Source organism: Amblyomma mixtum, chromosome 2 (genome assembly GCF_055824585.1).
Source record: "Amblyomma mixtum isolate Tamu chromosome 2, ASM5582458v1, whole genome shotgun sequence".
In the NCBI taxonomy this organism is placed as follows: domain Eukaryota; kingdom Metazoa; phylum Arthropoda; class Arachnida; order Ixodida; family Ixodidae; genus Amblyomma; species Amblyomma mixtum.
The window spans coordinates 229137722-229164431 of NC_143013.1; the positions used below are offsets into that span (position 1 = coordinate 229137722).

The window sequence follows — 26710 nt, forward strand, 5'->3', positions numbered from 1 at the left end:
CCCAATCATGCTATACTCCTAACATGATTGGTTCATCAAGAGAATGGCCAGCCCTCCAGCTTCCGTAGGGTAAATCACCTTCTCGACCACAATATACAAGTAAAAACAACGCACATGCACAGACATGCCAGCAGGTGGGAGGTAAAACATTCTCTTCCTCGCAAAAAAAAAAAGAATAAAAGAAAAGCAAGTGCAAACACCCAGTCGTGCCCGCACAAGGTAAAACATCCTGACACCGGTACTTCCCAGTGCATTCGCGAGCGGCCGCGTTCTGAGAAAGGAGAGGCTTCACTTTGAGCGCCCTGACCGCCCCCCCTCACGCCGGTGGCGTCCATTGAAGAAGGCAGCTGGCGGGGTCGTGAGGGAGAATTAACGGTCCCGATGACCCCGCAAACACTACCGATCCCTTACAGCGCTGGTAGTGGCATATGAGCACTCACCGCCATCTGTGAATCTTAGGTAGGAATTGCCAATTCAGCATACATGGGCATTAGCCCACTAAGGATATCATGCCAGACCTCTAAGGCGGAGTTTAGTGCCCCCTACAATTGAAGAGTGAACACCTGCTTTCACAGGTCTACTCGGTTTAACTACATCAAGCCCCTGTCAATTTTTGTTCTGTAACTCAACTTCATGGGACTCCCCAGCTTACCACTAGTTGTCCGTGCTGAAATGTGCCACAGATTTAGCATTAGGGTTCCTTTTTTCCTATAGAAGTGTAAAGTTTGACAGATTACTGTAATGACTGTTTTGTCGCTCACTGAGTCATGCAGAACTGCTACTGCTGGTTTTTTTTTGTGTGTTCAGAACCTTGTTAGTGTGTGCTTGGCCTAATTGTAAAGAGATGCGTATAAAACAATGGAATGTATTCAGCCGCAGCTATAAGCTTTAATAGCAGTCTTTTTGGGGAGTAAACACAAATACGTGTACACAGGAACTACATTTTAAATGGAAGTGTAATTGCAAAATTTTACCATGATTGGCACCTGACAGCTTGCTCCAGGTTGGGCTCTTTGTTTCCTGTTTTGAAGAAAAGTACTATTCAAAACGTAGTTGATCATGTCTCATGTCATGTCATTGCTTGCTTTTGTTGGCTTGTTGCAAAATAAATGCCTGAAATACAAACAGGCTGCAAAAACTTTAGGCGTGGGTTTCATTCCTTTCTTAATTTGATCATTTTTACTTAATATAATAGTTTTAATAGCCTGAACTTAATGTCACCTTTGACCCAAACATTTTTGTTTTTCATAAGAGATTAGAGTATGGGCGTGCATGTAATAATAATCAGCGAAATAATTCAATTCAACCTTGAGTTGTGTTGTATGCAAATCCATTACTCTTTGAATATCCACAAATTTTTAATAGTTTATAGTCATGCAAACATAGCAGCATGGCCTCCGAGGCCGATCCAGCTTTCAAATCTCAGAGACTGTCATGCTTTGTAGACACTAGCCCATGCTGAGATATGCTGCGCATTCTTTCGCTTTCATCCTGCAAAATCGTACACTTGCAATCGATGTTAGAGTGTAGAAATGCATGAAAACTTGCAGTCAATAGCGGTACAGTGTCTGCCAGCAGAGCCTGCCGAATGCAACACTTGTGTTGGTTGCTAGCATCGCACTTGGGGCAGGTGAAGCATGCTTGCCTCACTGCAGTTGCCGCCAGTCGCACTAGATGCTGAGCCTGCCCTGTCCTGTTGTTTTGTGACTGTCCCTCCTTGTGTGTTGGTGCACTGCAGACGCTGGACACCAACCAGCAGATCGAGTATGTGACGGACGTGCGGCAGGCGATCCGTTTTGCGGCCAGCGACCTCAAGGGCCAGGAGTACCTGCCGGGCTTCTGCCAGGAGAAGGGCATCTCGCCCATCCTGCCCATCTTCCGCGAGGCCATCCTCATCGGAGTACCCGAGCTCAAGGAGCAGGCTGCACAGGGGCTTGGAGAGGTGAGGTCCCAGTGGCAACACGTGCCTCGAGCATGCTTCAGTGTCCATCCACTTGCTGCGATCTTAAGAGGAAGCAATAAACGCCAAAGCCAGGGTTGGCTGGGTGCCCTGTACTCTTCCCGCCGCTTGTACTTACTCTGTGACATCACATTGAGGCAGCTCTTTACAGTAGCTTAACCAAGCATTTTGTGTCAATCGCAAAATTTCAGTGCTCATTGTTTGTACACTGTTGTGCGTTTAAGCTGCTGCCCTTGATTGGTACGCTTTAGACAGTTCTAGTACGTTAGCATGCGACTGCATTTTTTCCGCTACGCAGCACAGCATGTGGGGTGAACTTGTTTGTCCACGCACACACAACTTTTTGGTTTATCCTCTTGGTGCCTCTTGTTTCGTTATATTCAATTGCTGTAACAAGGCTGTTGCGTTTGCTTTGATGGCGCATAAGCAGCTAAGGCTATCATGCACCAGCTGCAACGAAGTGAGCAGCATTATCATTATTATGTGATAGAGGCCCATGTCCTGTCACCATTGTCGCAGCTTGCCTGGCACCTGTTGTGTTTGGTGCATGGAAGAGCCAACTGCAACCTGCCATGGTTGGCAGGTGGCACTCTCCCTCTCCCTATAAAGACCCTCCTTCTAAAGATTCCATTCAATTCAAAAGATGTGTCTGGTGATGCACTGCACCGGCAGTCTTGCATTGTGTGTGGCAATGCATGGTATGTGTGGTCATGCAGGGCATCTCACAGTGATGTCATCATATGCTTTCAAGCCCAATTTTCAAGCCCCGATTGTAACGCATGCCCGATTTCGCACGCCCGATTTCGGTGACGAAAAAAAACTACAAGCCCCGCTTCTAACGTGCATGTGATTTCCGTGAACGAAAAGAATTTGCAAGAATTGTATTTTTATATGTTCTGGTGAGGCTGTTTACTCACTCAAACTTCATTCACTGCCACTCTCGGACAGCTCGTTCTAGCACTGTGACCACAACATCTCGTCTTCAGTGCCGTCTGTGGCATTAGAAATTCCGCATTTCTTGAATGCCTTCACAACCATAACTGATGGACAACCATAACTTTTTCAGTCTTTGCCAGTCGCGAACACAAGTCTCTGGCACACCAAAATGACGGGCAGCATGCCTATTGCCGTTTTGTTCTGCGTGCAGAATAACTTTGCGCTTAAGGCTATTCTTTTGGCGGACACTACATCTCTTCGTGGCCGCTGCATCCATTCTCAAAAAGGATATCACACGGAGAGCCCGCCGGACAGCACCACCGTCACGCTACGGACGACGCTATAGCTTGCTACTCACGACGTAAACGCAGCAAAAGTGAGGCGAGGTGGTTCGTCTCGTGAATTCTTTGGTGCTACGCTCGCTGACAGAAATGACAAGCAAAAAAAAAAGCAACATGGCTCCTGCGACGCAGAAAACAACGAGCAAAAGTGCTCCTATGGTTGCCAGCAATTAGTGAGCTCCCACATCGTATAATGGTGACTACGATGGGCAGCTATGGGGCAGTTTCGGTTTGCACCCGAATCCGACGCTCATGCGATTTTAAGACTTATTTTCCCCGAAAAAAGGTGCGCGTTGGAATTGGGTAAATACGGTAATTAGCTGTCCTCCAAGTTCTTACAGCTGCATGCCACACCAGCAGCCCCATGTATGTCAGGGGCAGTTGTAATTGCTTCTTTTGTTTAATGTTTTGCTTTCTTAAATTATTTGAAAACAGTGTTGACTTTGATGTTGAGAGTTTACTGTAGAATCACTTCAATAATCTGAGCTGTGTTGTGTTGACTGTTGCAACGAATAGACAGCTACTAATTTGAAAATTTACTGCCTCAGCTTCACATCTCTTGGCTGCAACAGAGGCTTAGGAGAGTATGGCATTGCACAAAAGCACCAATGCTACTAGTGTCATTGAAGCATTCCAAACATTCTTCCGCAGTTGCTTCCGGAGCGCATTTTTGAGTGACAGCATGGCTGAAGGTTTGCCGAAGGAAGTCGTGACATGGCGTTTCTCTTCTGCGACATCCCAGGTGATCCGGCTAACGGATGCTGCCTCCTTGCGGCAGTCGGTCATCAGCATCACGGGCCCCCTCATTCGTATTCTGGGTGACCGGTTTAGTTTCAGCGTCAAGGTGGCCGTGCTCGAGACCCTCGCCCTGTTGCTCGCCAAGGTCAGTGTTTTCCTTGTGCTGCTGTCGAGTGTTTAGGCTTGTGCGAATAATTATAACTTCAAATGCGCGGTATTCGAAAGAAGATTTCAGAGGCGAAACGCAAAAGGCGCCCGCGTGCTGTGCTTCAAATGCGTGGTATTCGAAAGAAGATTTCAGAGGCGAAACGCAAAAGGCGCCCGTGTGCTGTGCTTCAAATGCGCGGTATTCGAAAGATTTCAGAGGCGAAACGCAAAAGGCGCCCGTGTGCTGTGCAATGTCAATGCACGTTAAAGGTTAAAGATCCCCAGGTGGTCGAAATTATTCCGGAGGCCTCCATTACAGCACCTCTTTCTTCCTTTCTACTTTCGCTCCCTCCTTTATTCCTTCCCATGCGGCGCCGTTCAGCTGTCCACCGAGATATGCGAGACACGTACTGCATCATTTCCTTTTCTAAAAACCAATTTTCAATTTTCAACATGCGTGCTTTGTATGTGAGAATGAACACTAACAACTGGCTAGCGAGGCAATGCAGGAATGAATTCTTTTCCATGGATTCCCATGCGTATACTGTAGCCGGTCTGCTCATGCATTGTTTGCCAACCTGAGATAATGTCACGTGACAGCAAGCCAGTGAAGACAGGACGACATGACAGGTGGTGATGGAATGATTTAATGGCGGCAGCCCTGGCGCAAGCACTCCATGCTGCGCCATTGTAGACTTTGTCATCTTTTAGTGCTTGACAATGTTTGGAAACTAAAAGCTGCATGCCCCAGAGTGCTTCTAAATCAGTGTTTTATTGCTCCAAAGTGCCCCAGGTTGGGAAATTTTAGTGCTCCAGACTGCTCCTATATTGACGTTCCTCTGCACCAGTGCTCCAGTTTGAGAATTTTAATTCTCCAAAAATTTCTTCAAATTGCATTTCACCAGTATCATCACTGAATGGCTAGAAAACAACTCGCAAAAACCCGTTTTGCACCTCAGTAAATTTAATTCCTGAAAAAAATAGGCAATGGTCATCTGCTTTTAAAGGGACACCGAAGCACTTTTTCTGAAAATCAGGCTGGCAGCGGCATCCTATAGTTTTTCATGCTGTATACTCGAATATCGAATGCAAATAAGTCAGAAACAAGTGCGAAATGCCTTTTTTAGCAGAAATATCCAGCCTGTGCCATGGTACATACTGTGGGGCGCGCTGTCGCCGTTGATTGGTCAAGAGGTCGTGACGACACGTTGAGGACCGGAGAAGCTGCCAATATGGATTCGATGCTGCGTTGAGCGCAGATTGCAGCTTTCCGTGGAGTTGTAAAAGCGAATATGGCAACAATTTTTCCACTGACCTCCAAAGAAAAAGGTACTATATAGTTTGTTCATTCCATGTATCACCTAGAACCAAAAAAGACGCAGTCAAAAAATTCTACGCCTAGCACAAGGATACACCAGCATACAAGATGCGTGTGAAGAAACCGAGTAAGGTTTCCTTACTCTGTTTCGAAACGTCATATTTTTTTGCAAAAACTTGGTTGGCATTCATTTCGTTCTTAAAGGGACCATGCAAAGAATTAAAAGCCGCTTGTAAATGTTAGAAGTGATGCTCGAAGCATTGACACCAAGTATGAGTCTTCGGAACTGAGCCGGCAATTTATTATGAATTTTTAAAAATCATGTTTTTTAAAATTCGCGGGCCATTTGGTGTCTTCGTAGGGAGCCATTTTAGAACCAAAATTGGGAAAACAGACGTCACTAGTCCCATGACGTCGGCAGGCCACCACACGCTGTCATTCGCTCGAGCCGCGCCAGCTACGACGTCATGGCCACACTTCCGGTAGCCGTGAAAATCGTCTGCTCGAGCCGCCGCGCGACCCCCTCGGGCAAGCGCGAGCCAGCTAGGCATTGCCTTCGCGCGTATGGTTTCAATTTACCTCTGCCGCCTCTTTCTGTCGCGAGTTCGGGAGCCAAGAAAGCACAGAGACTGGAGAGACACTGCTCCTCGGGAGTGCGACAACCGGAAGTCGTAAACCGAACGTCAGCGAATGACGTATTCATGGGCGGAGCCCAGTCCCGGAGCTGTTTTCTTTATTTTTTTATGGTGCCCCGCGCGTACGAGTTGAGGGGGGAGAGGAGGAGCGTGTTTTTTAATCGTCTATAACTTCGTTGTTATTGATGCTAGCTCAAAAATTCTTGCGCTGGGGTGACGAGTGATGGATTGCCTATCTTTATGTAATCTCAATAAATTTATTTCATAGTCTCTTTAAATTTGTATCCGAAATCAGACATACCTCTGTTGAACGCTTACATTTTAATTGCTTACCTGCGATTATAGTGACGAGACAGCAACAGGTGGAAAAAAAACAAGATGCTGCATATGAGTAGTTTCAATGCTTGCTTGCTTGGACACATCGAACCGAGCCTTGAGTACGCTTCAAGTGGTCTGGCCGCGCCTAAGCTGAGGAGAGCGACACAAGCTTGAGCCTCTATAAGGTTTCTGCAGGGGCTAAGTGAGCATGTTTCTGCGTTCATAAGAGGCACCTCTTCGGAATGGTGACACGCCTCTCGTGCGCGAGGAAATCGAAGGAACTGTGTCATGGTTCAGCCGGGCCTTTTGACAGAAATCACTAGGGATCACATTAGGGACAAGCTCTGCATGCAGGCGCTCTCACGAAAGTGCTTTGGAGCTGCCGCTGTCGACTGATCTGCCTCTTTTCGTAGGTTGGGGTGCAGCTGAAGCCATTCCTGCCACAGCTGCAGACCACCTTCCTGAAGGCCCTCAACGACGGCAACCGGCAAGTGAGGCTAAAGGCTGCCGTGGCCCTGAGCCACCTTATTGTCATCCACACACGCTGTGATCCAGTCTTCCAGGAGCTTCACAACTCGGTCAAGAGTCAAGACGACCCCTCTGTCAGGTCAGTGCCACCGATGTGGGATTGTTGCCATTATGCTCTGTTGGCATTTTTTTGCTTTATTGATTGTAATTTTTCCGCTAAAAAAAAAAACGATGAGGCCGGCAACAAAAGTACATTAGTAGTACCCAGCAAAGTCGAGCTTGCTTATCAAAATGAAATGGAATGGAGCAAGAAGTAAACCTTCCTGTTGAGTGCTCTATTTGTAGCTTGTAGATCTGGGATAGCTGGTGTAGCTTGTACATTGTATATGGTACAGTGGAACCTCGATTATACGTCCCCCGGTCATGCGACGACCCGCATTTTACGACGAATTTGTGCGGTCCCAGCAAAACCCCCATAGAGACAATGCATTAAAAACCTCGGTTATACGACGCAAATTTTAGAAGGACCCCGCTTCTACGACGGCTAGCTCGTACCGTCCGTCAAAAAAGGTCGTTAGCAAACGCAGGCCGGGATGTACCGTATTTTCGCGATTCTAAGCTTCCCCCCTATTTTCGGAAAAAAATTTCTGAAAAAAAAAAACTTTGCATGCGAATCTAAGCACCCCCGTTTTTGCGCGGAAGAGAGCGTTGCCGAGGCCGCCAAGTGCACTTGCTCTCTTTTTCGTCGAGCCTGTGCAATCGGAGTCCCAAGGAGGCGCGGCCTGCGTGTTGTTGTTGCGACTGAGAGAAGGATGAAAAGGAAAGCACACGGGCCCGCCTACTGGCATGAGCCAAGCCACCACCGCTGCCGAGGAGAGTTAAAAGATCAGAGGAAAGATAAAGAGAAAAGATAAGACGCGGTCGCAGCAACAGATGCGTCCGCAGGAGCCGACGCTGATGAAAGAACAGATAAGCGGGCGAGGCCGCGCTCGCGGCTCGCCCAAGCGAGGACAGCGGCGTCCACGGCGCTTTTTGTAATGGAAGTAATGGATGCTTGTGCCCCACGATAAAACTTCCGACGAAGAGGAAGTGGACAACGATGCAGAGGTTTGCGCTCCCATTCCTAGTTACGCGGACGTGTTGCAGAGCGTCGACAACATCCGGCGCTTTGCTTGCCCGCGCGACGATGTTGGTGACCTACTGCCGGACGTGGCAGCCCTTGAAAGAAAGTTGATACGCCGAGGTTGGGCAAAGGTGCAAAAAAAAAAAATTACCGATTTTTTTTAAACGGTAATAAAGATTTTTTTGCAAATCTGTTTCAAACAAATGCTGGGTTTTGTCTTTTTTAATCTGATTGGCGTACTTGCCGCGGGCTTGAAGCCGGTCAACAGTTTTCGGCGCAAGGCCGAGCGCCACTGGCCGCATTCTTTGATTTTCGATTATACGATACCCGGATTATACGACGGTTTCGCGCGGTCCCCTGAACGCCGTATAATCGAGGTTCCACTGTATAGCGATATAGTGATAGCCATGCACAGTGGCTGTTGGGATATCTTCCTTAGTTCGCTACGAGGAGGTCAACCTCGCATGTTCAAGGACAGCCCAAAGCAGAAATAAAACTGAAATTAATAGTGAAACTTACCTAAAGGAGCGTCCGTTTATGTGTCCACCTGCGTGGACAACAGTATGAAAATAAGAGAGTGTAAACATTTTTTTCCCCCACACGATACAAGACTAGAACTGTTTGCTGGATTCAATGGTCACTGCGCCCTCTCTGTCCTCTGTTTACGTTACTGCTCCGTCCTCTGTTTACGTTACTAATGTAGTTTCTGATATGCATGAAGTTGCAGACAGGCCCTACTGCAGCTTGCTTTTTGCCCTTTCTGACCTGTTTGCGAATTTGCTCTAGAGTGCAGCGGAAGCGCGTTACAAAAAACTCCAGCAAAAAAGATATAATCCTGGCCTTGTGAGCTGTAGTTCGTGGGCAGAACGAAACAAAAGTCTGCAGTGGTACCGTATTTACCCGCATAATAGGCGGACTCTCATAATAGGCGCACCCCTAGTTTGGTCGCGAAAAATCAATTTTTTTATTTCCATGCACAGTAGGTGCACCCCGAACTTGGCACTGTGATCAATACTGTATTTACGCGATTGCAAGCCGACGCCTCGCCTCGCCGCCCTTTGCGTTGGTGTTGTACGAGGAATGAGAGGTGAGGAAACCGGGCATCTTAAGGGCAACTGCAGCACTTTTTTGAGAATTTCGCAATATTCAAGGATCGAAATCTATATAGGTTGTAGGTAAAGCGTGCCAAGGGACGTAATCACGATCGAATTTCGCGTTCTCCTCAATGCACCGGAGGAGTGCATGGCATGTAAATTGAGCGTGACGTCACGGAAGATATGATTTCAAATTACCGCTGTTGTCAGCCACACCCTGCCCTGACTCGTTAGACGCTGCCAAACAACTCTCGGCAGGGTTTGCCGTCGGTGGCATTGGTTTCTTTCTTCGAAGCAGGCGTTTGTGTGTTGGAAATGTACCGATACCTTCGATGACGTCATCATGCGCCCCCCATTTGGCGTTGTGCGCTGCGGAGAAGCTTGAAGGGTGTCGCGATTTTAATCGGCGATTACCTCACTTTTCAAGTGCTAGCTCAAAAAGACTTCGCATGCTTTACGTGCAAGTTTCACACGTTCGACCCTCTTAAGCTCACTGATTTCTAAAACGTATGCAGTTTCCCTTTAAGCTTCACCTAACCTTGTGCAGGGAGACGATGCTGTATGCGCTGCACCGTGTGGTGGCGGTGGCGGGCCACAAGATGTCGGACCTGATGCGGCGGAGCGTGACGGCCAGTGTGAGCGTGTACCTGAGCAGCTCAGAGGACGGCTGCCGCACGGCTGCCGCCGGCTGCCTGGGCTCCCTCTGCCGCTGGCTGCCACCCGACGAGCTGGCCGTCTTTGCTCGGGAGCACCTGCTCAGTGAGCGTTCTTTCTCTCTTTCCTTCGAAGCTTGCTCCATAGTGGGCAGGTTATTAGAGCGCACTGTTGTTTACACATTGTGTCAAAAGTTTGGAGCCCAGGGGGTTCTCTTAAGGGAGGGGATGAGGGGATCGCAGGCAACTTTTCTATTTTTTGACTTCGAGTGATGAAATTTGGCGCACTGGCTTAAAACAGCATCAAACAATCAGATATAAAGTTTCACAATGACAGCTTCAGTGGGTTCTCTTTTATAATTGTTTATATGTTGTCCCCCATGCTGCTTGCTTGTGGAAAGCCTAGCATGACAAAAAAACAGTCTACAGGTCTGTAAATGCTTTTAATATTTACTAAAAAGTGTGGTGTAGATCCTAGTTGAAATCAAGAGGAAGAAATGGGCTTGGGCAGGGCATGTAATGCGAAGGCAAGACAAACCGCTAGTTCTTAAGGGTAAAGTACAAGGAGTGGATTCCAAGAGAAGGCAAACACAGCAGAGGGTGGCAGAAAGTTAGGTGATCAGATAACTGGCGAAGGACAGGGTTAATGGGAGAGACATGGGAGAGGCCTTTGCCCTGCAGTGGGTGTAGTCAGGCTGATGATGATGATGATGTGTTGTAAATCAAGACTTGATTTGTTTAAAAATTTCTCTGCTCTTTTTTCAAAGGACACAATGTGCACCGTCTCTTTATGTTTAGAATGTATCATGCTCCAATTACCGTGTACAGTCGACGACCGATTTTTCGGACTCTCTAGGGACCGCGAAAACGACCGAAAAATCGGGCAGTCCGGAAAATCAAATTTCACCGAAAAAATCGCGAACTTATTACCACTATGCCGGAGAAAGCGGCCAATTGTATTGCACACATTCTAAAGCTCCTCATGACTATATTTCGCCGCGCGAAATACCGTATAAACGCGTATAAGGGCCGCACTTTTTTTTTTTCCAGATTCGAGGGCCAATTTTCGGGGTGCGGCCCATACACGCGATATGCAAAAAAAAAAATTAATTAAAAACACACCAACCAGGGAATGAGCGACATTTATTCTACGTTCAATCGTCACTCGCGAAGTATTTAGACTCCTGAGCTGGTGCTGCGCCCTGGTGCACGCTCATCCCAAAAGAAGCCGCGCAGAATGTCCGCTGTCAACGCGTAGCCGTTGTTCCGAAATTCCATCACATAGAGGAGCAGCTCTTCTTCCAGTTCAGGAAACTCGCACGGCTTGACTCGGAAAGCGCGCTTTTTGCAGCTTGTGTTTCTCTTTTGGTTGCACCATCATCGGACGCACTTCTCGGCCACGTCGAATTTCCCGCCCGCCGCACGCTTACCGACCACGTTCGAGAGCTAACTCCCAGCCGTGTAGCTTAAGGTGCTTGCCCATCGCGCTAAAACTGTGAAGCTCGGCGGCAGCACGCGAAAGCCACTATCACGGCGAACGCGCTAACACGCATGCTAACACGCCACGAAAGGCTGGAGCTGGCGATACTGATGCCGATGTGAACAGCGGAAAATCGCGACCGAGAAAAATGTTGATAATGATCACGGCGCCATCCATAGATGGCACTTGGAAGCTCCGGTGCGCGCGCGTGGCCTCAGCGAACGGCGCAGCGCCGGAGCAGATCGCAGCCGCGATAAGATCCGGCGGCGCGATAAGATCCGGCGGCGCGCCCGAAGCGCGCTTCGATCGCGGAGTCCACGGCGTGCGCGTAGCCTCCGCGACCAAGCGCTCCACGATCGTATTCGCGTTCCGTATTCGGGACTAAAGACTCGGCACAGATGAGTTCCGTGAACTCAGACTACGGTTCAAGTTCGTGCGGCGGAAGACATTCAAGGACAGTACGAATTCGAAAACACGCGTGCGCAATGTGCCGACTCGCGCAGAATTTCAGCGTCGCCAGAGGCTCCCTTTAAGCTTGAATTTCGTTTTGTTTTATCAAGTTTTCGATATCTCCTGCAGTCTGAATTAATGAGGTTCCACTGTACACATTATATGGCGGCTTGGGTACTGGCGGCGAGTGCGAACGAGGTCCGAAAAATCGAGTGGTCAGTTGCGGTGCGTCCGAAATTTCAAGCGCTCTTACACATTGGCTCTATGGGCCATGTCGCGGTGCCGCGAAAAAGTCCGAATAATCAAGCATGTCCGAAAAATCAGGCGTCCGAATTTTCGGTCGTCGACTGTAATAAAAACATGTGAGCCTAAATGGTAAATCTGAGACTGTCTTGACGCAGACCACATTTCAGTGTTCACAACAAAACAAACGGGGTAAAAACCCATGCACCCATTGCTGTGCTACGCTTTCCACGAGCAAGGTATTCAGCCTGAAACAAACTTTCGAGAAAACAAGCCTGAAAGTTCTAAGCTAGCACACACTGTGTATGTGCAGATGCCAACAAATATATTTATTTGGAGTGCTTAGAGTTTATTTTTAAGTGAAATATTTCAGTACAACATAGAAACAGTGTTGGAGATGCCGAAAAGTGTACTTTTCAAAAATCGACTTTTTTTCCAATTTTTGTGATCTGATCTTCTCATCCCCACATAAATGCAACGCCTGTGCAATGTCAGAATCGCATTTATGGACAACAGATTGTAGTTCGAGGCGTGTTAAAGGGCAACTGCAGCACTTCTTTGAAAGTTTCACGATATTCAAGGATTCAAATCTATGTAGGCTGTAGGTAAAGCATGCCAAGTGTTTTTGCACTAGCATTTAAAATAGTGACGTAATCGACGATTGAATTTTGCGCTTCTCCTCAATGCACCGGAGGAGTGCAGGAAAACTCAGCGTGACGTCACGGAAGGTATGATTTCAAATTACCGCTGTCGTCAGCCACACCCTACCCTGACGCGTTAGACGCTGCCAAACAACTCTCGGCAGGGTTCGCCTTCGGTGGCGTTGGTTTTTTTCCTTCAGAGCAGGCGTTTGTGCGTTGGAAATGTACCGATACCTTCGATGACGTCATCATGCGCCCCCCACTTGGCGTTGTGCACTGCGGAGAAGCTTGAAGGGCGTCCGGATTTTAATCAGCGATTACTTCACTATTTAAAGTGCTAGTCCAAAAAGACTTCGCATGCTATACCTGCAAGTTTCACACATTCGACCCTCTTAAGCTCGTTGATTTCTAAAACCTATGCAGTTTCCCTTTAAATGAGCAAGAACAATTGCAACAGTCGGAGGTACATGACGTTGTAGGTGTTGCACACCTGTTGATGCCTGCGGCAGGACACAATATTAGGCTTGTAGCCAAGCAGAGAAAGGTAAAGAAATGAAGGGCTTGTTAGAATACCGTATTTACTCTCATAATTTGTGCACTTTTTTTTCTTCAAATTAGAGTTTCAAAAAGGCGGTGTGCAAATTACATGGAGATTTTGTGAACTCGTCTTATTGAATCTTATTGAAAGGGGATGCAGCGTTCAGCAAAGATTTTTTTTAGTGATGTATTTGCATGAAGTTTTTTGATCGTGTTAAATATAGTTTTGTGACAACTGTCGCAAAATTTCACTCTTATAGAAAATTTCCTAAATTTTTCCTCTGAATCTTGTGAAATGGTTTAGGTTTAGGGAGCTTTAACGTCCCAAAGCGACTCAGGCCATGAGGGACGCCGTAGTGAAGGGCTCCAGGAATTTCGACCACCTGGGGTTCTTTAACGTGACCTGACATCGCACAGTAGAATCTTGTGAAAAGGTTGCAGAGTTCGGAAAATGTGACCGAAGCCTGGTTTAAAATTCATTGCATTCCTACTGGCCTCCTACAGGTCAAGACATTCTCAGAATTTTTTTTTCACAAAGCACGAATTTGGGTACTGAATTTTTTGTGATGCAGTGCCCGTTGACATCAGAAGTGTTGCATTTTTGGGCGAGTTGGTACTTCCTACTTTTGAAAATAATAGTGCGCAGACGTGTGCATGTGTGTGTCCCCTTTCATGTCCTGTTTTCTGTGTGCACAATTATTTTCAAATGTTCATCGACATATCTGGAGCGAGAAGAAAATTTCATGCAAGAAGTTTAAAATTCTCAAATTTGAAAAAGAAAGAATGTCTTGACCTCGACTGTGCTCCTAGGAGTGCAGTAAAACAAACGGGCCGCCGCGGTCGCTCAGTGGTTGTCGCGCTCGGCTGCTGACCCGGAAGACGCGGGTTCGATCCCGGCCGCCACGGCCGAATTTCGATGGAAGCGAAATTCCGGAGGCCCAGGTACTGTGCGATGTCAGTGCACGTTAAAAAACCCCAGGTGGTCGAAATTATTCCGGAGCCCTTCACTACGGTGTCCCTCATAGCCTGAGTCGCTTTGGGACGTTAACCTCCAGTAAACCAAACTCGAAACAAACAGGGTCGAAACAAGTAATGTAGTCGGAGAGAAATACCCTCCGGAAGGTGAGTATCCAGGCGGAAAACCTTAATGGGGCAAAACACTCATTGTTCCAGAATTTCTACACAGTGCACAGCCACTGCGGTCCATGAAACAATTTTTTAGAGTACTTCCTGGTCGATTTCAAAAATGAAACTTTGGGACTGGATATAAAAAGCGAGGCATGCAAGCGGATACAACAACAAAAAAAAAAATCAATTGGATCGTTTTTTTATATATATTTTTTTTTTAATTTCAAAGCTGCGTCCCCCCACGTAAAAGGTCCTGAACTGTTCAGGTTATCAGGATGATATGAAGTGGAGCCGTCTGCAGTTGTTTTCTTTCTGCAAATTGACAGTGCCTCTTATACCCCTGTCACACGGGCACTTTCGATCCTCATTGAGTCAATGCTCATCGAACTCAATGCAGATCGACGGTTGTCACGCGGTCACTTTCAAGTGCAACCGAGCTCGATCCTGCTTGACTCGATGCCGGCCCCTCAAGAGTGCTTGAGGTTCCAAGCACAATCGAAAGCACTCTCACTCTCACGAAGCTATAAAAATAAACACTAGTTAACAAAACAAAACTACAAGTGTTGCTGTTGTAATTGATTAAAATGCAAGACAGAACATTTTCAGGCACTATGCCTGCTTATGTGCAAACATATTTATAAATAATCTCGACACCACGCTCCAAGTTTCTACGTCAGTGTAAACAACAAAAATGGCGTCCTCCTGCTCGTCGACGCGCAACTGATGGAGAGAGCGCGAGACAGCCGCTCTCATCGACTGCTGGCTAGACCGCCTAGATAATTTGCGGCGCCAGAAGAGAAACGCCGTAGTCTACACAGAAATCGCGGAGGCGTTGCAGCCCCTCGGGTTCCATCACACAACAACAGAGGTAAATAGGTGCATCGCACGTCTGGCTACGGATTTGGCTGCCGCTGCCCCCGACTGCACAGTGTTGCCGGACATCACCTTGTTATGGCTGTTGGAGGAACAATTGGCGCCACCTAACACACATGAGTGAAACTTCTCAAGGAGCATTGAAAATGCCCGTGTAGCACCGGATGTTTCAAGCGTGCTGGAAAATCTCGATGCAGATCGAGTTCAATGAGCATCGAAAGTGCCCGTGTGACAGTGCCTCTTAGTGGAGTGCCAGAGTGCTCTGCTTGCTTTGAGTAGCACCACCTGTGTCGCACCGGTGTTTTGAAGGCTTTCAAAGCGATTTGAAAATTCTGAATTTCCAGAGCCCTTCACTACGGCGTCCCTCATAGCCTGAGTCGCTGTGGGACGATTAAACCCCCATAAACCTTAACCTTGTGCCATGCCCTGTGTGTTGCATGCAGGCGACGACCCCAGTGAGGACTGGACGCTGCGACATGGGTGCAGTGTGACCCTCTCGGTGGCCCTCAAGCAGGCTCCCGAGCGGATTCTCACGGACGACTGGAGGGATCGAGTAGTCAAGACCCTCATCAAGTACATGACTGCTGACCGGGTGCGTCACTCCACTAGTGATAACCACGCAGCGTTTCAGGGGAGAGCCCTGCTCATGTATGGTAGCTGGCTTTTCACAATGAGGATAGGTTTTCAGCAGACTTCATCGATTTCAGGATGCGTCTCATGTTGGGTTCGGAGCGTAATATAGCGCGGCTTTTTTTTTCCCCGCTGCTCCTTCTGATGGCTGCAGTGAGCTTCAGCATGCTTGCTAGCTGCTGGGAGCCTTTTGACCTCATTGAGGCCCTGCGGTGCGCACTGGGAATGGCAAGAAGGCAGCACAGGCCATTGAGAAAGAGATGGCATTGCAAGAGTGGAGTAGGGAAAGGAACGAAGGGGGAACAGGCTCAGGACCAGGCAGCGTGAAACACGTAGACTGGGTGCATTAACGCGGGGGTGGTTTTGCTGCACTTTTTGATAGCGTTTCTAAAGTGTAGCCTCCCAAAGAATAGAGGTTGAAGGGCGCCGCTGTATTGGACTGTGTTCGTAGAACAGGAAAGAGTTCAGGATTATTCTCCACCACACTATCCCCACTGTTCAGAAACCAGTTTTTTGTGGTTCATGAAAAGGTGTAAATCAACATATCTGTTGCTTTTGTATTGTTTAGTGCTGACCCCGTTTTTTTTTTATCCCCAAGCCCTTGTGTAGTTGTCTTGAACAGGATGATGAAGTATAGTTTTGTAGTCATAACTTCTGAAAAAATTTTCATGAGCCTCAAACTGCCCTTTCATGTTATATTCATGGTCACGTTATACACATGTAATTGCGATATTTCAAAAAATGTGACATGTTTTTCTCTCGAGGAAACTTGCTTTTGCTGCAAAAAGCCAAAATTTTGTGGTGCAGAGGATTTGGAACTTGAACACTACCTCTCCTGGCAGAGATTACCTAATCATGAGGATGACTGCAAGGTCTCATTGTCCCGAGGCTGCCAAATAATTTGTGCTGCTATAGTTGCTCAAACTTCCTGAAGGGAAGAGTCACCTTGGCATGCAAGACTAATAATACAGTAAAACCTCGTTAATTCGAACTCTGTTTATTCGAAATCCCACGTAATTCGAAGGTTTTCGGCGGTCCCAACAGTTTCTATGCAAAATTTGCCGGATAATTTGAACAGCCAGCGCACCCCTCTCTGGATCATATGTAGGTTTAAACCATGGCCTCCGTGATTCGCGTAAAGAAAAATGTGTTGCCAGTCTCTGAGGCCAGTATAGTCGAGTTGCCGGAGTGGCAGCCAGGCGGCACTGTAAATCAATTTTCGGTTTCCGGTGGTTTGTTGTGCCTCCGGAATCTGCACAGTCGACTACCAGTCTCAGAGGCTAGCTTTAGTTGACAAAGCAACAACCAGGTGCCGTTAGGTCACAATTTTTCTGGCTCCGTTTCCATTGTTTGTCTAGCTCGTGGCAGGCGCTGCTCGTAGTGTTTTGAATGTTCAGTGCCGCGATCAAATGTGTTCTGTGTTCAGGCGCGTTTATACTTCGACGTAGCGTGCGCTCGCGCGGCACGGCTATGACCGCGGACGTGTCCGGCGGCTTCGGCGCACTCTGACCGCACCGGGGAGCATGTCTCTATTTCGCGCCGAGCGCACCGAAGCCGCCCACCCAGAATGCACTGCGCACGCCTCCCGCGCCACTCCTCCCTCTACTCCCTTCCCACTCGCCTCCTCTCCCAGGCGGCGTGTCGAACGAAGAACGTTCTGCGCTCGCGTTGGAGCTCTGCTCCAAGCAGTGCCCCCAATCAAAGGGTGGCAGAAGAGCGAGCGTACCCCCCCTCCCGTAGCCACAAGTAGCAGTCGCGTCGGAGCGCCTGGCGTAGCGTCGCCGATCTGACGTATCCGACCACAACCGGCTCTCGCCCGCGCGCCGAGAACGTTGGAGTATGTACGCACCTCTAACTACTGCGCCAAGCAGTCGTGCATCGATGACTACTTCAAGTGACCGTTTTTCAGGCAAAATAAAGGTGCAGTGTTGATGCAGCCTTGTTTCGTACGTTTATTTCTCATTTTTCGTCGATTTTTGATAATTCGAAAACCCGGTTAATTCGATGATTTTTCGCGGTCCGATGGACTTCGAATTAACGAGGTTCTACTGTATGCAGTAAAACACGATTAATTCATAATTGTTAGGTTTGAAGTAAAGTCTCGTAGCTTGTGGCTCTGCCTCACTTCCCTTGGCAACACCAGCTGTCACCCGCACATCAGCCAGGCAACGTCACTGTTTTGGATGCTGATTGGCGAGTTGCCGGTGTTTTCTTTCATGTTTTTCTTCTCTTTTTTGTTGCTTTGGCACCATTTCCTTCACTTTCGTCCGCATGGTTCGGTCCTCCCAGTGTGCCGAAACTGCGTACTCGTCACATGTGGTTTTCTGTGTGTGCAGTGAAGCCTCCTTATGTGCGGCTGTGCTGGTTACGATGGGCGTGACTCCACCACTTCGCGCATTAAAAACACTGGAGTTCTTTACTATTTAGGAGCAGTTTTGTTTTGACACACCCAATAGTGTGCACGCAGTAAAATATTGATGGAAACATGGAAAATGGTCACTACAGCACTGTTCTTATCTCTAAAGCTTGGGCACTCATTGCCCAGTCTTTCACAGAATAAGTTGACCGTGATGCAAGGGGTTCTTAATTTTTTTTTCTTTCAGGTCATTCAGTAGTTCAAACTTTGAAATGCTCCTAACATTTTTCCGGCCCTGTTGTTGTTTTAATGTAGTTTCAAAGAACAGGGCAGTTCAAAGGCAACCAACTTGTTCTGTTTTATTTATTTTAGGAACTTGAAAGGTGTGATCATGAAAAGGGCTCGCCTTGAGCTTCAAATCATGCAAGTTTTAAAGGTGCACTGAGGAGGAATCTGAACTCATATTTTTACCGCTGGAACTCGATCTACACGTTCCGGGTGTTCTTGGAAACTTTGAATTATTGCCCTGTGCAGCTGATTTCCCTAATTTAAATCGGATTAACATCGGGCTCCCGCCGTTTTTTTTTTTAATTCCCCGCAAACGGTGGGAGGAGTCGACCAACCTTTCACCCAGTCCCGTGGCAGCTTGCCGCTCTGCCATCGGCGGAGTGATACGCAGTGATTGGCGAAAGCAAAGAGTCCGCGCATATTTTTGAATTCCGTGGGCCTAATTTGCAGCTATGTAGTCTCTGACTAGACCTATTTATTCACGGATACCTAAAAGAAACAAAATAAAAGCGAAAGCAAAGTCTCGACGCAACTGCCTGAAAGGCATTCCATGTGTTGGTCGACTCCTCCCACCGTATGCAGGGAATTAAAAAAAAAAAAGGTGGGAGCCAGACGGTAACCCCATTTAATTAGGGAAATCGGCCGCACAGGGCAATGAACCAAAGTTTCTAAGAATGCTGGGAATGTGCAGATCGAGTTCCCGTGGCAAAAAGATGAGTTCAGATTCCTCTTCAGTGCACATTTAATTTGTCAGAAGGGAACCTGTGAAAAGCAGAACATAAAATGGTAAATGAAAAGGAATGAGCGCAGAGGACGGGCAGTGACTTGCGTTCCTTTTATTTTGTCGTTGTTGTTCAACCGTGGCCACTCTACAGGCGAGTGCCTTGTCTCGCTGAAATGGTGCTCTTGGTGTGAAGCCTGTGAGTTTGTGAGCGTCCCCCTCTGTGTGCAGGTGCCGATCGTGATTGGCGGTGTGCGTGGCACGGGCCACTGCCTGCGCCACATGCTCACCAACTCCGAGGAGCTGCCACAGGTGCTGCTGACAACATTCTCCAAGGTGCGTACTCCTCCAGGCCCATCCACGTGTGTTTGCTTGCAGCCACTGGAAGCCAGCATAGTGCCTTGGAATCCAATGTTGCACTGCTATGCAGTAAAGTAATAGAAAGGAAACTTTGTGCTGCGCAGAAAGCTAGAATAGGGAATACCCACGCCAACAGCATGTTTCTTTCCAGTGACGCACAGCTCAGAGGATGCACAGCTTTCTTGCCTTCCGCAGGATGACCTTGCGCTGACTGCAGCTGCTGCTGGTTGTCGCGCGAAATTCGCTAATCGATTACAACGGCTTAGACACAGGCCTGCATATTATATATACGACTCTATATTATATATTATATTACAGTCGATGACTGATTTTTCGGACTCTCTAGGGACCGCGAAAACGACCGAAAAATCGGGCAGTCCAGAAAATCAATTTTCACCGAAAAAATCACGAATTTATTACCAATATGCCGGAAGAAGCGGCCAGTTGTACTGCACACATTCTAAAGCTTCCCATGACTATATTTCGCTGCGCGACATACCATAGGAACGCGTATAAGGGCCGCAATTTTTTTTTTGTCCAGATTCGAAGGCCAATTTTCAGGGTGCGACCCATACATGCGATGTGCAAAAAAAAATTTTTAAGTAAAAACACACCAACCAGGCGGTGGCCGAATTTCGATGAAGACGAAATTCTAGTGGCCCATGTGCTGTGTGATGTGAGTGCACGTTAAAGAACCCCAAGGTGGTGGAAATTTCCCGAGCCCTCCACTACGGCGTCCCTCATAGCCTGAGTCGCTTTGGGACGTTAAACCCCAATAAACCAAACCAATCAAAGCCGTGACCCGGTTGAGGGTGTCCAGTTGTTCCCAGTGCTGACGTGCTCCTCCTCTGCCTTCGCACAGTGCCTGAACCACAGCAGCAACGAGGTGAAGCAGCTGGTGGCGCAGACGGTGCAGTGGCTGTCACGCTGCCTGGACGGCGCCCAGCCCGTGCCTGCGCAGCTCCTCCGCAGCCTGGTGCCCCAGCTGGTGAACGGCACCAAGGAGAAGAACACCATGGTGCGCGCCAACAGCGAGTACGCCCTGGTCGCCCTGTTGCGACTGCGCGCCTCCACCGAGGGGCTTGAGGTAGGCCTTCCTCTCTCCTTCACATCCACATGCAGTGCATGAGGTAGCATGGGTGGGAGCTGAATCGTCGTTCATCATGCGAGAGTGTTGTGTACGTTGTGGCCCGAACAAGCGTATAGCAAGCTCATAAGCACCTAATTGAGTTGGAAACGGCTCGTTTGTTGCTCTGTCCTGGTGACATGTGGCACTTCTGGTAGTAATAACAATCTTTATTTGCACACTAAAAAAATGGCGTGCAAAACAATGCGCGAGTCTGAACCTAGTCTCAACCTAGAAGAAGAACACCATGCACCTGCCAGAGTCATGTTGCACACACAGCAATACCCGGCTTTACCTAGCAGAGTGACGCTTTTTTTGGGGGTTATTCGATAATTTTAAGCTTGGATAATTCAGACATATTTACCTGTCCCTTGAATTTTGAGTTAATGAGGTGTTGCTGTAGTGTATTTGGGTCCAGGTTTAACGGTACACTGTATTGGAGCAAAAAATGGTTGCGCTTTATGAGAGTGTACAGTAATGTGGGATATTTTTGAATTGCTTTGAGCTGCTCTAAGAACATTTATTGCATCTGCTTGTGGTCAGGAGTTGCGTGGCCGCATGGATGACTCTCTCTGGTTATTTCAGGAGTGCCTGGCGATACTAGACCCAGGCGCCAAGGAATCGCTGCAGGACGTCTACAACAAGGTGCTGCGCAAGGTGGCTTCTCATCCAGAGCCAAAGGAAGAAGATCTCGACGATGGCATCCTCTCCTGATCGTCTCTGCCCTCCCCTCCTCCCCCTCCCTCGACAATGCGCAGAATAAAAAAAAAATGTGTGTAAAGTTTACCCTTTTCCCCTTTGTTTTCAGTGTGTTGCAGTGGTGTACTTTTTCTAGCTGTGTTTTGGAGTGCAGTATTGCTACAGAGAACGAGAAAGAAGAGGTTTTATATGATGTGGTATTCGTAGCTTATTCTGACTTCTCATAGAGGTTCCGAATAAATAAGTCTTTGATCGCAGTTGCCCAATCACGCATTGTGGGAAACCAGGCCAAAGACTTGCAAATGTTTTACTGCTTCTTGCTATGCACAATAGTTTCTACTCTCTCTCTCTCTCTCTGTGCGTGTGTGTGTGTGTGCGTGTCCGTGCGTGCTCATTAGAGGTTCTGCAAGTGTTGGTTAGAATGTCTGTACTTTGCCACCTTAAAGGGGCCCAGAAACACGATCTTAGTTGATTGTTTTGCCTGTTGGTCGCATACAGTGAGTTATAATGGTGCTATTAGCGATGGTAATAGTGCGTATATTCCGTTTTTTAATATTTTAATGTCCTCCCAAAAACAAATTCATGGCTCTGATGGTGTCGCCACACAGTGACGGGTTTTTAGCAGCGGATATGACATCACCTGGCGCGAGCTTGATGATCGGACAAACAGTAAATATACGCAAATTGTGTGAATAAATAGAGACACATTTTGTCACCCGTCTGCGTTTTATATTAGATCAACAAAAACAACTTGTTTGTCTTAGATAAAAGCCCTGCAAAGCAAGTAAAATAAAAATACACCACCAGGGGCGCTCTGACATGGAAACGACGCTGCCAGTCTCAGCAAGAACGAGTTACAGAGAGCAGGCAACCATGGAGTGCAAACTTCCACGACGTGCTCAGGCAGGCTGTTTTGATTGGTTGCGCCAAGTGCCGTCATTGGGAGAGCGGAATAGGAGTGGGAAGCCCCGCCAAAATCGAGTTGAGGGCAGCGTTTTGTTTGCTTGTATTTTGAAATTTCTTCATTGAATAACTCCCGTTCCTGTGCATCAATTCCTGTAATTCTTTTTAAGTCAACATCTGTGTGACATAAAGAACCCACCTGGAGTATTGCCAGTATCCCCCCAAGCAGTGTTTCGCAGCCCCTTTAACGGTCTGGATGTGATTTATCTACAGTCGAACCCAATTATATCAAACTCGGTATGATCGAATTATCCTTTGGTCAAATGTTTTGGGGAATCCCCCAAGGTGGAGTAGATTTGTAATAAGGGAGTAATTACTCACCCCGGACCAGGACGAATTTTTCTTTAAGAAGTTTCCGAGAAAGCTGTATAGCTTTCCTTTGTAGCCGAATGGCTGAGCTCAGGTGGATGTCTGAGTAATTACTCCCTTATTACGAATTATCCTTTATGTCGAATAATTTCTGAGCACTGTAAACCTATAACGGGAGTGTATAGGAAATGCGCGGCTGCATGCTACAAAAATTGGCAGTCACATTCAATAGATCGAACTTCGTCCAACACCGGTGTACTCAAGAAGCTGGCTCTCCCTCAGCACATCTCCGAAGGTTAGCTTTCCCGCATGGACCTGTGGGTGCTACCTGGCGGGCTCAGACCAATGATGATCCGAATTTTTTTATGACGTAGGCAGCGGGCGTGTAGCCAGCTAACCAGAACATTTGTTTTCAGCACATTGCTTGCGTTGTCACGTTGTTCACACACACTGTCCTTTGCAAAAAAGAAGGGGGCACTTAAGCTCTGCCTTAAGAATATGACGCGATAGCATAGTGGGTTAATTCTCGTATATGCAGAATGTCGTTCTATTCTTTCCATTCACAGATCCCTGGGAGTCCTCATACCACACCTGGCGCAGTGGTGCAGTGGTTAGGCAATGCGCCACTGCCCTGGGATGGCAGGTGCTCCCAGTAGTGGGCCTTGTGCGGCCCATATTGATCTTCCCGAGCGACCAGTCATTAACTTGACCGCCACGGTGGGCAGTTTGCTTACTGTCCGCTTGGCTGGCTGTGATGGTGTCGTAAGGTCATGTGACCTAAGTGGCCCACCTACCTCCTAGGTTGCTCTTTATACACCACCTGCCTGAGTCATGTTGCACACACGGCGATACCCGGCTTTACCTAGCGCAGGGAAGTTATCACTTCAAAAGTAACCAAACAGACGCGAACGGCCCGGGAGCGGGAGCGCTACCGCGAGGTGTGGCAATTGCCACCACCCGTTTCAAAGGGGGCGCTCCTATCCATCCATCCATCCATCCATCCTTGCTTCGAGATCACCGCTGGTTCGCGCCCCCAAGCTCGGTGCGTGGATGCTGCGTTTATCTTGCACGCAGTGAGCGTGAGGGCGCGAAGCACCGCAATCAGCGGTAATCTTGAAGCAAGCGCTGTCGAAGGCAATGCCACCTCGTGACCGACCGCGCTCCCGGGCCGTTCGAGCCTGCCTGGTTACTTTTGAAAAGGACGGTATACGCATCGTGCTGCCATCGGCGATTCGCATGGTTTTTTTGGTCTGTGTGTGCATACGATGGCAACCGCGAAACGACAGAGCCGCCCCTTTTTCATGAAACTGGAAATCATCAAGCAAGTTGAACGAGGTGAGAAGAAATCCGAAGTCGTCGCGCAGCGTACAAGTTTCTGAAAAACATGCTGAGCGCCACTTTGAAGAACAAGGCTTACATTCAGACTAAAGCGAAGAGATCCGGCGCACGCGACGCCAGAAGTGTACGCAGAGCTGCGCATGAAGATGCTGAGGTAGCAGTGTACAAATGGTTCCTTGACGTTCGATCGAGAAATTTAGATTCCAGTTTCCGCACCGTGATTGAGCACAAAGCAAATGACTTTGCTAGTTCTCAACAGACCCGACTTCCGCGGTGGTTCCGGATGCCTGCAGTGCTTGTCAGCAAGGCAACCAGTGGCGAGAGCCATGCCATGTACGTCGACGCTGTGAACGAAGATGAAACTGCGTTATTTTGGCGGATGCTTCCGAACAAGACGCTACTCCCCACTTCCCTCCCCGAACCACCCCCACAAAAGAGGCTTGGCAGACCTTCCTCCTCGAGTGCGACGTGAACGTCACTGTTCTGAGCGGGCGGCGCGGACTTTCCCGGGCCCGGATAGGATAGGATATAGGAAAGCTTTTAATGTCCAACAGACAGAGGGTAGCCAGAGGTAGCCAGAGGGCTACCCGCCTAGACGACGCCGAAAGGTCTTGACACTCGGCGGCGGCTTCGGCCAGTCGGACGAGTTGTAGCTGAGTCGCCGGGTCGGAGCTCAGTAGTAATTAGGTCTCCCAATGATCTTTTGTGTTTGTACCTCGTCCCTCCCGGGGGGCATGAGGACATTCCCATAGCATGTGGTCCAAGGTGGCCCTAAGTTCGTTAGTTTCCGCATTTGTCTGAAAATTGCCCTGGGTACATAAGACTCCAGAGGGCCGGGTTTGGAAAGGTGTAAGTTTGTAACCGGCGCCAGTTGATGGCTTGGTATCTGGGACCGCGGTCCCGATGGAAAAGACGAGTGGGCTTGGCGACGGACCGAGATCGTTTTTGCGCTTTTTTGCTTGTGGGTCGGTCAACGTTGGCTCGAGCGCTGGTCTGGCTATAGATATCCGGAATGAAGTCGGTTTTGCTTCACGCTGGCGCCTTTCGTTTTGGCGCGCTTTTTGCGGCATTTGCAGCTCGAGTACAGCATTGTGTGTTTTCCTTTTCGTGTTTAGCTCATTGAGTTGTTCACTCCGTATTTGCTGCACTGCGTCTGTGTGCGGACTTGGATCCATTTTACGACTTGGTATTACTATATTTGCTTTTTGCAAAAATAAAGTAGCTCACTGGATGCAAGAAAATGAAGCGTCACTTGTAGTCTCCTCTTAGCCGGAACGGATGTCCGCATGATAGCATCCTTTTGCTCAATTCGATGTCGTACCCGAGCCAGTATCTGGTAAAACTGCCTTGGATTCAGTCGCAGCAAGCGTTTGTACTCTTATGTGAGTGAAAACAGCGCGAAAGAAGCCCGAAGGCGCTTTTTCATATCACACTCAGATCACAATAAACAAACTAGCCCAGCAAAAAGTTCTGTTTGTACTCTGCCTGGTGGCATTCAAGTAGGTCCTCGTACAGCAGGTTCTGCACGCCCAAACACCTTTTTCTAACTCTTTTTTTTTTCTAAAGCTTCCTCGTTGTCCTCAGACACTACAATGCAGCGAGACGACGTTTTCGCTCGGCGTCCATGTTGAAACTCGGCAGCTGAGTTTTCGGAGCCGCGCAAGCAGCGCACGTACGCTGGGGGAGAGAGCACGCGCGGATTGCGTTCGTGTGAATGCTCGACGTCCGGACCGACTCGCGGATGCTTGGTCTCTTGCCACGATAACCGCGCTGACGCGCGCGGATGGTCCGCGATCCGGTCCGCTCGTCTGAAAACGTGTGATTGAAAGGCTCCTACAGAACTTGAGGACTGGAAGAGGTCTAAAAATAGACCTGTTAGGCCTTCTTTATACGCTGAGTGGCTCGTGGTATATATGGGGTCAAAAATGAAACAATACAGAACTACTTCCAACATTCTGGTCTGCTCTCTCGCAGAAGACTGGGCAAAATAGACCTGTTAGGCCTTCTTTATACGCTGAGTGGGTCGTGGTATATATGGTGTCAAAAACGAAACAATACAGAACAACATTCTGGTCTGCTTTCCCGCAGAAGGCTGGGCAAATTCTTTGTCAGGTGGGCTCGCGACGAAGCCGTGGTGATTTATGGAGCGAATTTCCTGCTCCTATTTGTGATGGGGCAGCCGCAAGCGACTTCGTCTCCGCGGATGACGACGCTGAGACTGCGGGAGGGTTTGCGGACGGAGACATGCATTGCCGACGTTGCGTATCACCAGGACACTACTGATGCGTAACTGTGATGAGGACAATTGATAGGGCCTGTGCCCACGTGCTTCGACGTGTTCCGTGCTGTCAGCATCGTTCGTCGCTGTTGCGCGTCGATAGAAGGCTGCGGCCTCAGCGGTTCGGAGTCAATCGATGACGTCACCGAAGCACTGAAGATGAAGCAAGAGTCAAAAATTCACGGCTATTTCGCTCGGTAATCTGCGCACTGTAAGTGGCTATCATAGAAATTACTTTTTTCCCATCTCATTGAGTTTGTATATTAAATTTACTGCTACTGTTATATCGAATTACACGTTATATCGAACTCGTTGGCCTTTTTTTTTTGAGAGAGAGTTAGATATATGCGTGTTGGACTGCATACTTGGCTTGCTTCGAAGTCATATATAGCGGTCGCCATGCTTTTGACCAGAAGTGCAGCAGAAACCTGCGCGTTGTAGTAATCCACATGCCAAAAGCTATGTGCTTCATGCTGTTGTGGCGCCCGTGATGTTTCGTCTGAATAATAAGGAGACTGTCATGGAATCGACTTTCTTTTTGGCCACGAAGGGCCACGAG

At 48.2% G+C, this 26710-nt stretch overlaps 1 protein-coding gene across 1 annotated transcript in view; it reads left to right on the forward strand.

The window, feature by feature from the left end:
* l(3)80Fj (lethal (3) 80Fj) overlaps positions 1-21350 on the forward strand; it is a 117160-nt gene extending 95810 nt beyond the window's left edge. The window contains exons 45-52 of the mRNA XM_089573274.1: positions 1739-1942; positions 3980-4120; positions 6807-7000; positions 9626-9837; positions 15527-15675; positions 19310-19414; positions 20301-20525; positions 21150-21350. Of these exons, the coding sequence (XP_089429400.1) occupies positions 1739-1942; positions 3980-4120; positions 6807-7000; positions 9626-9837; positions 15527-15675; positions 19310-19414; positions 20301-20525; positions 21150-21278 (1359 nt within the window). The 3' untranslated portion in view covers positions 21279-21350. The remainder of the gene's footprint in view (positions 1-1738; positions 1943-3979; positions 4121-6806; positions 7001-9625; positions 9838-15526; positions 15676-19309; positions 19415-20300; positions 20526-21149) is intronic.
* The last annotated feature ends 5360 nt before the right edge of the window (positions 21351-26710 follow it).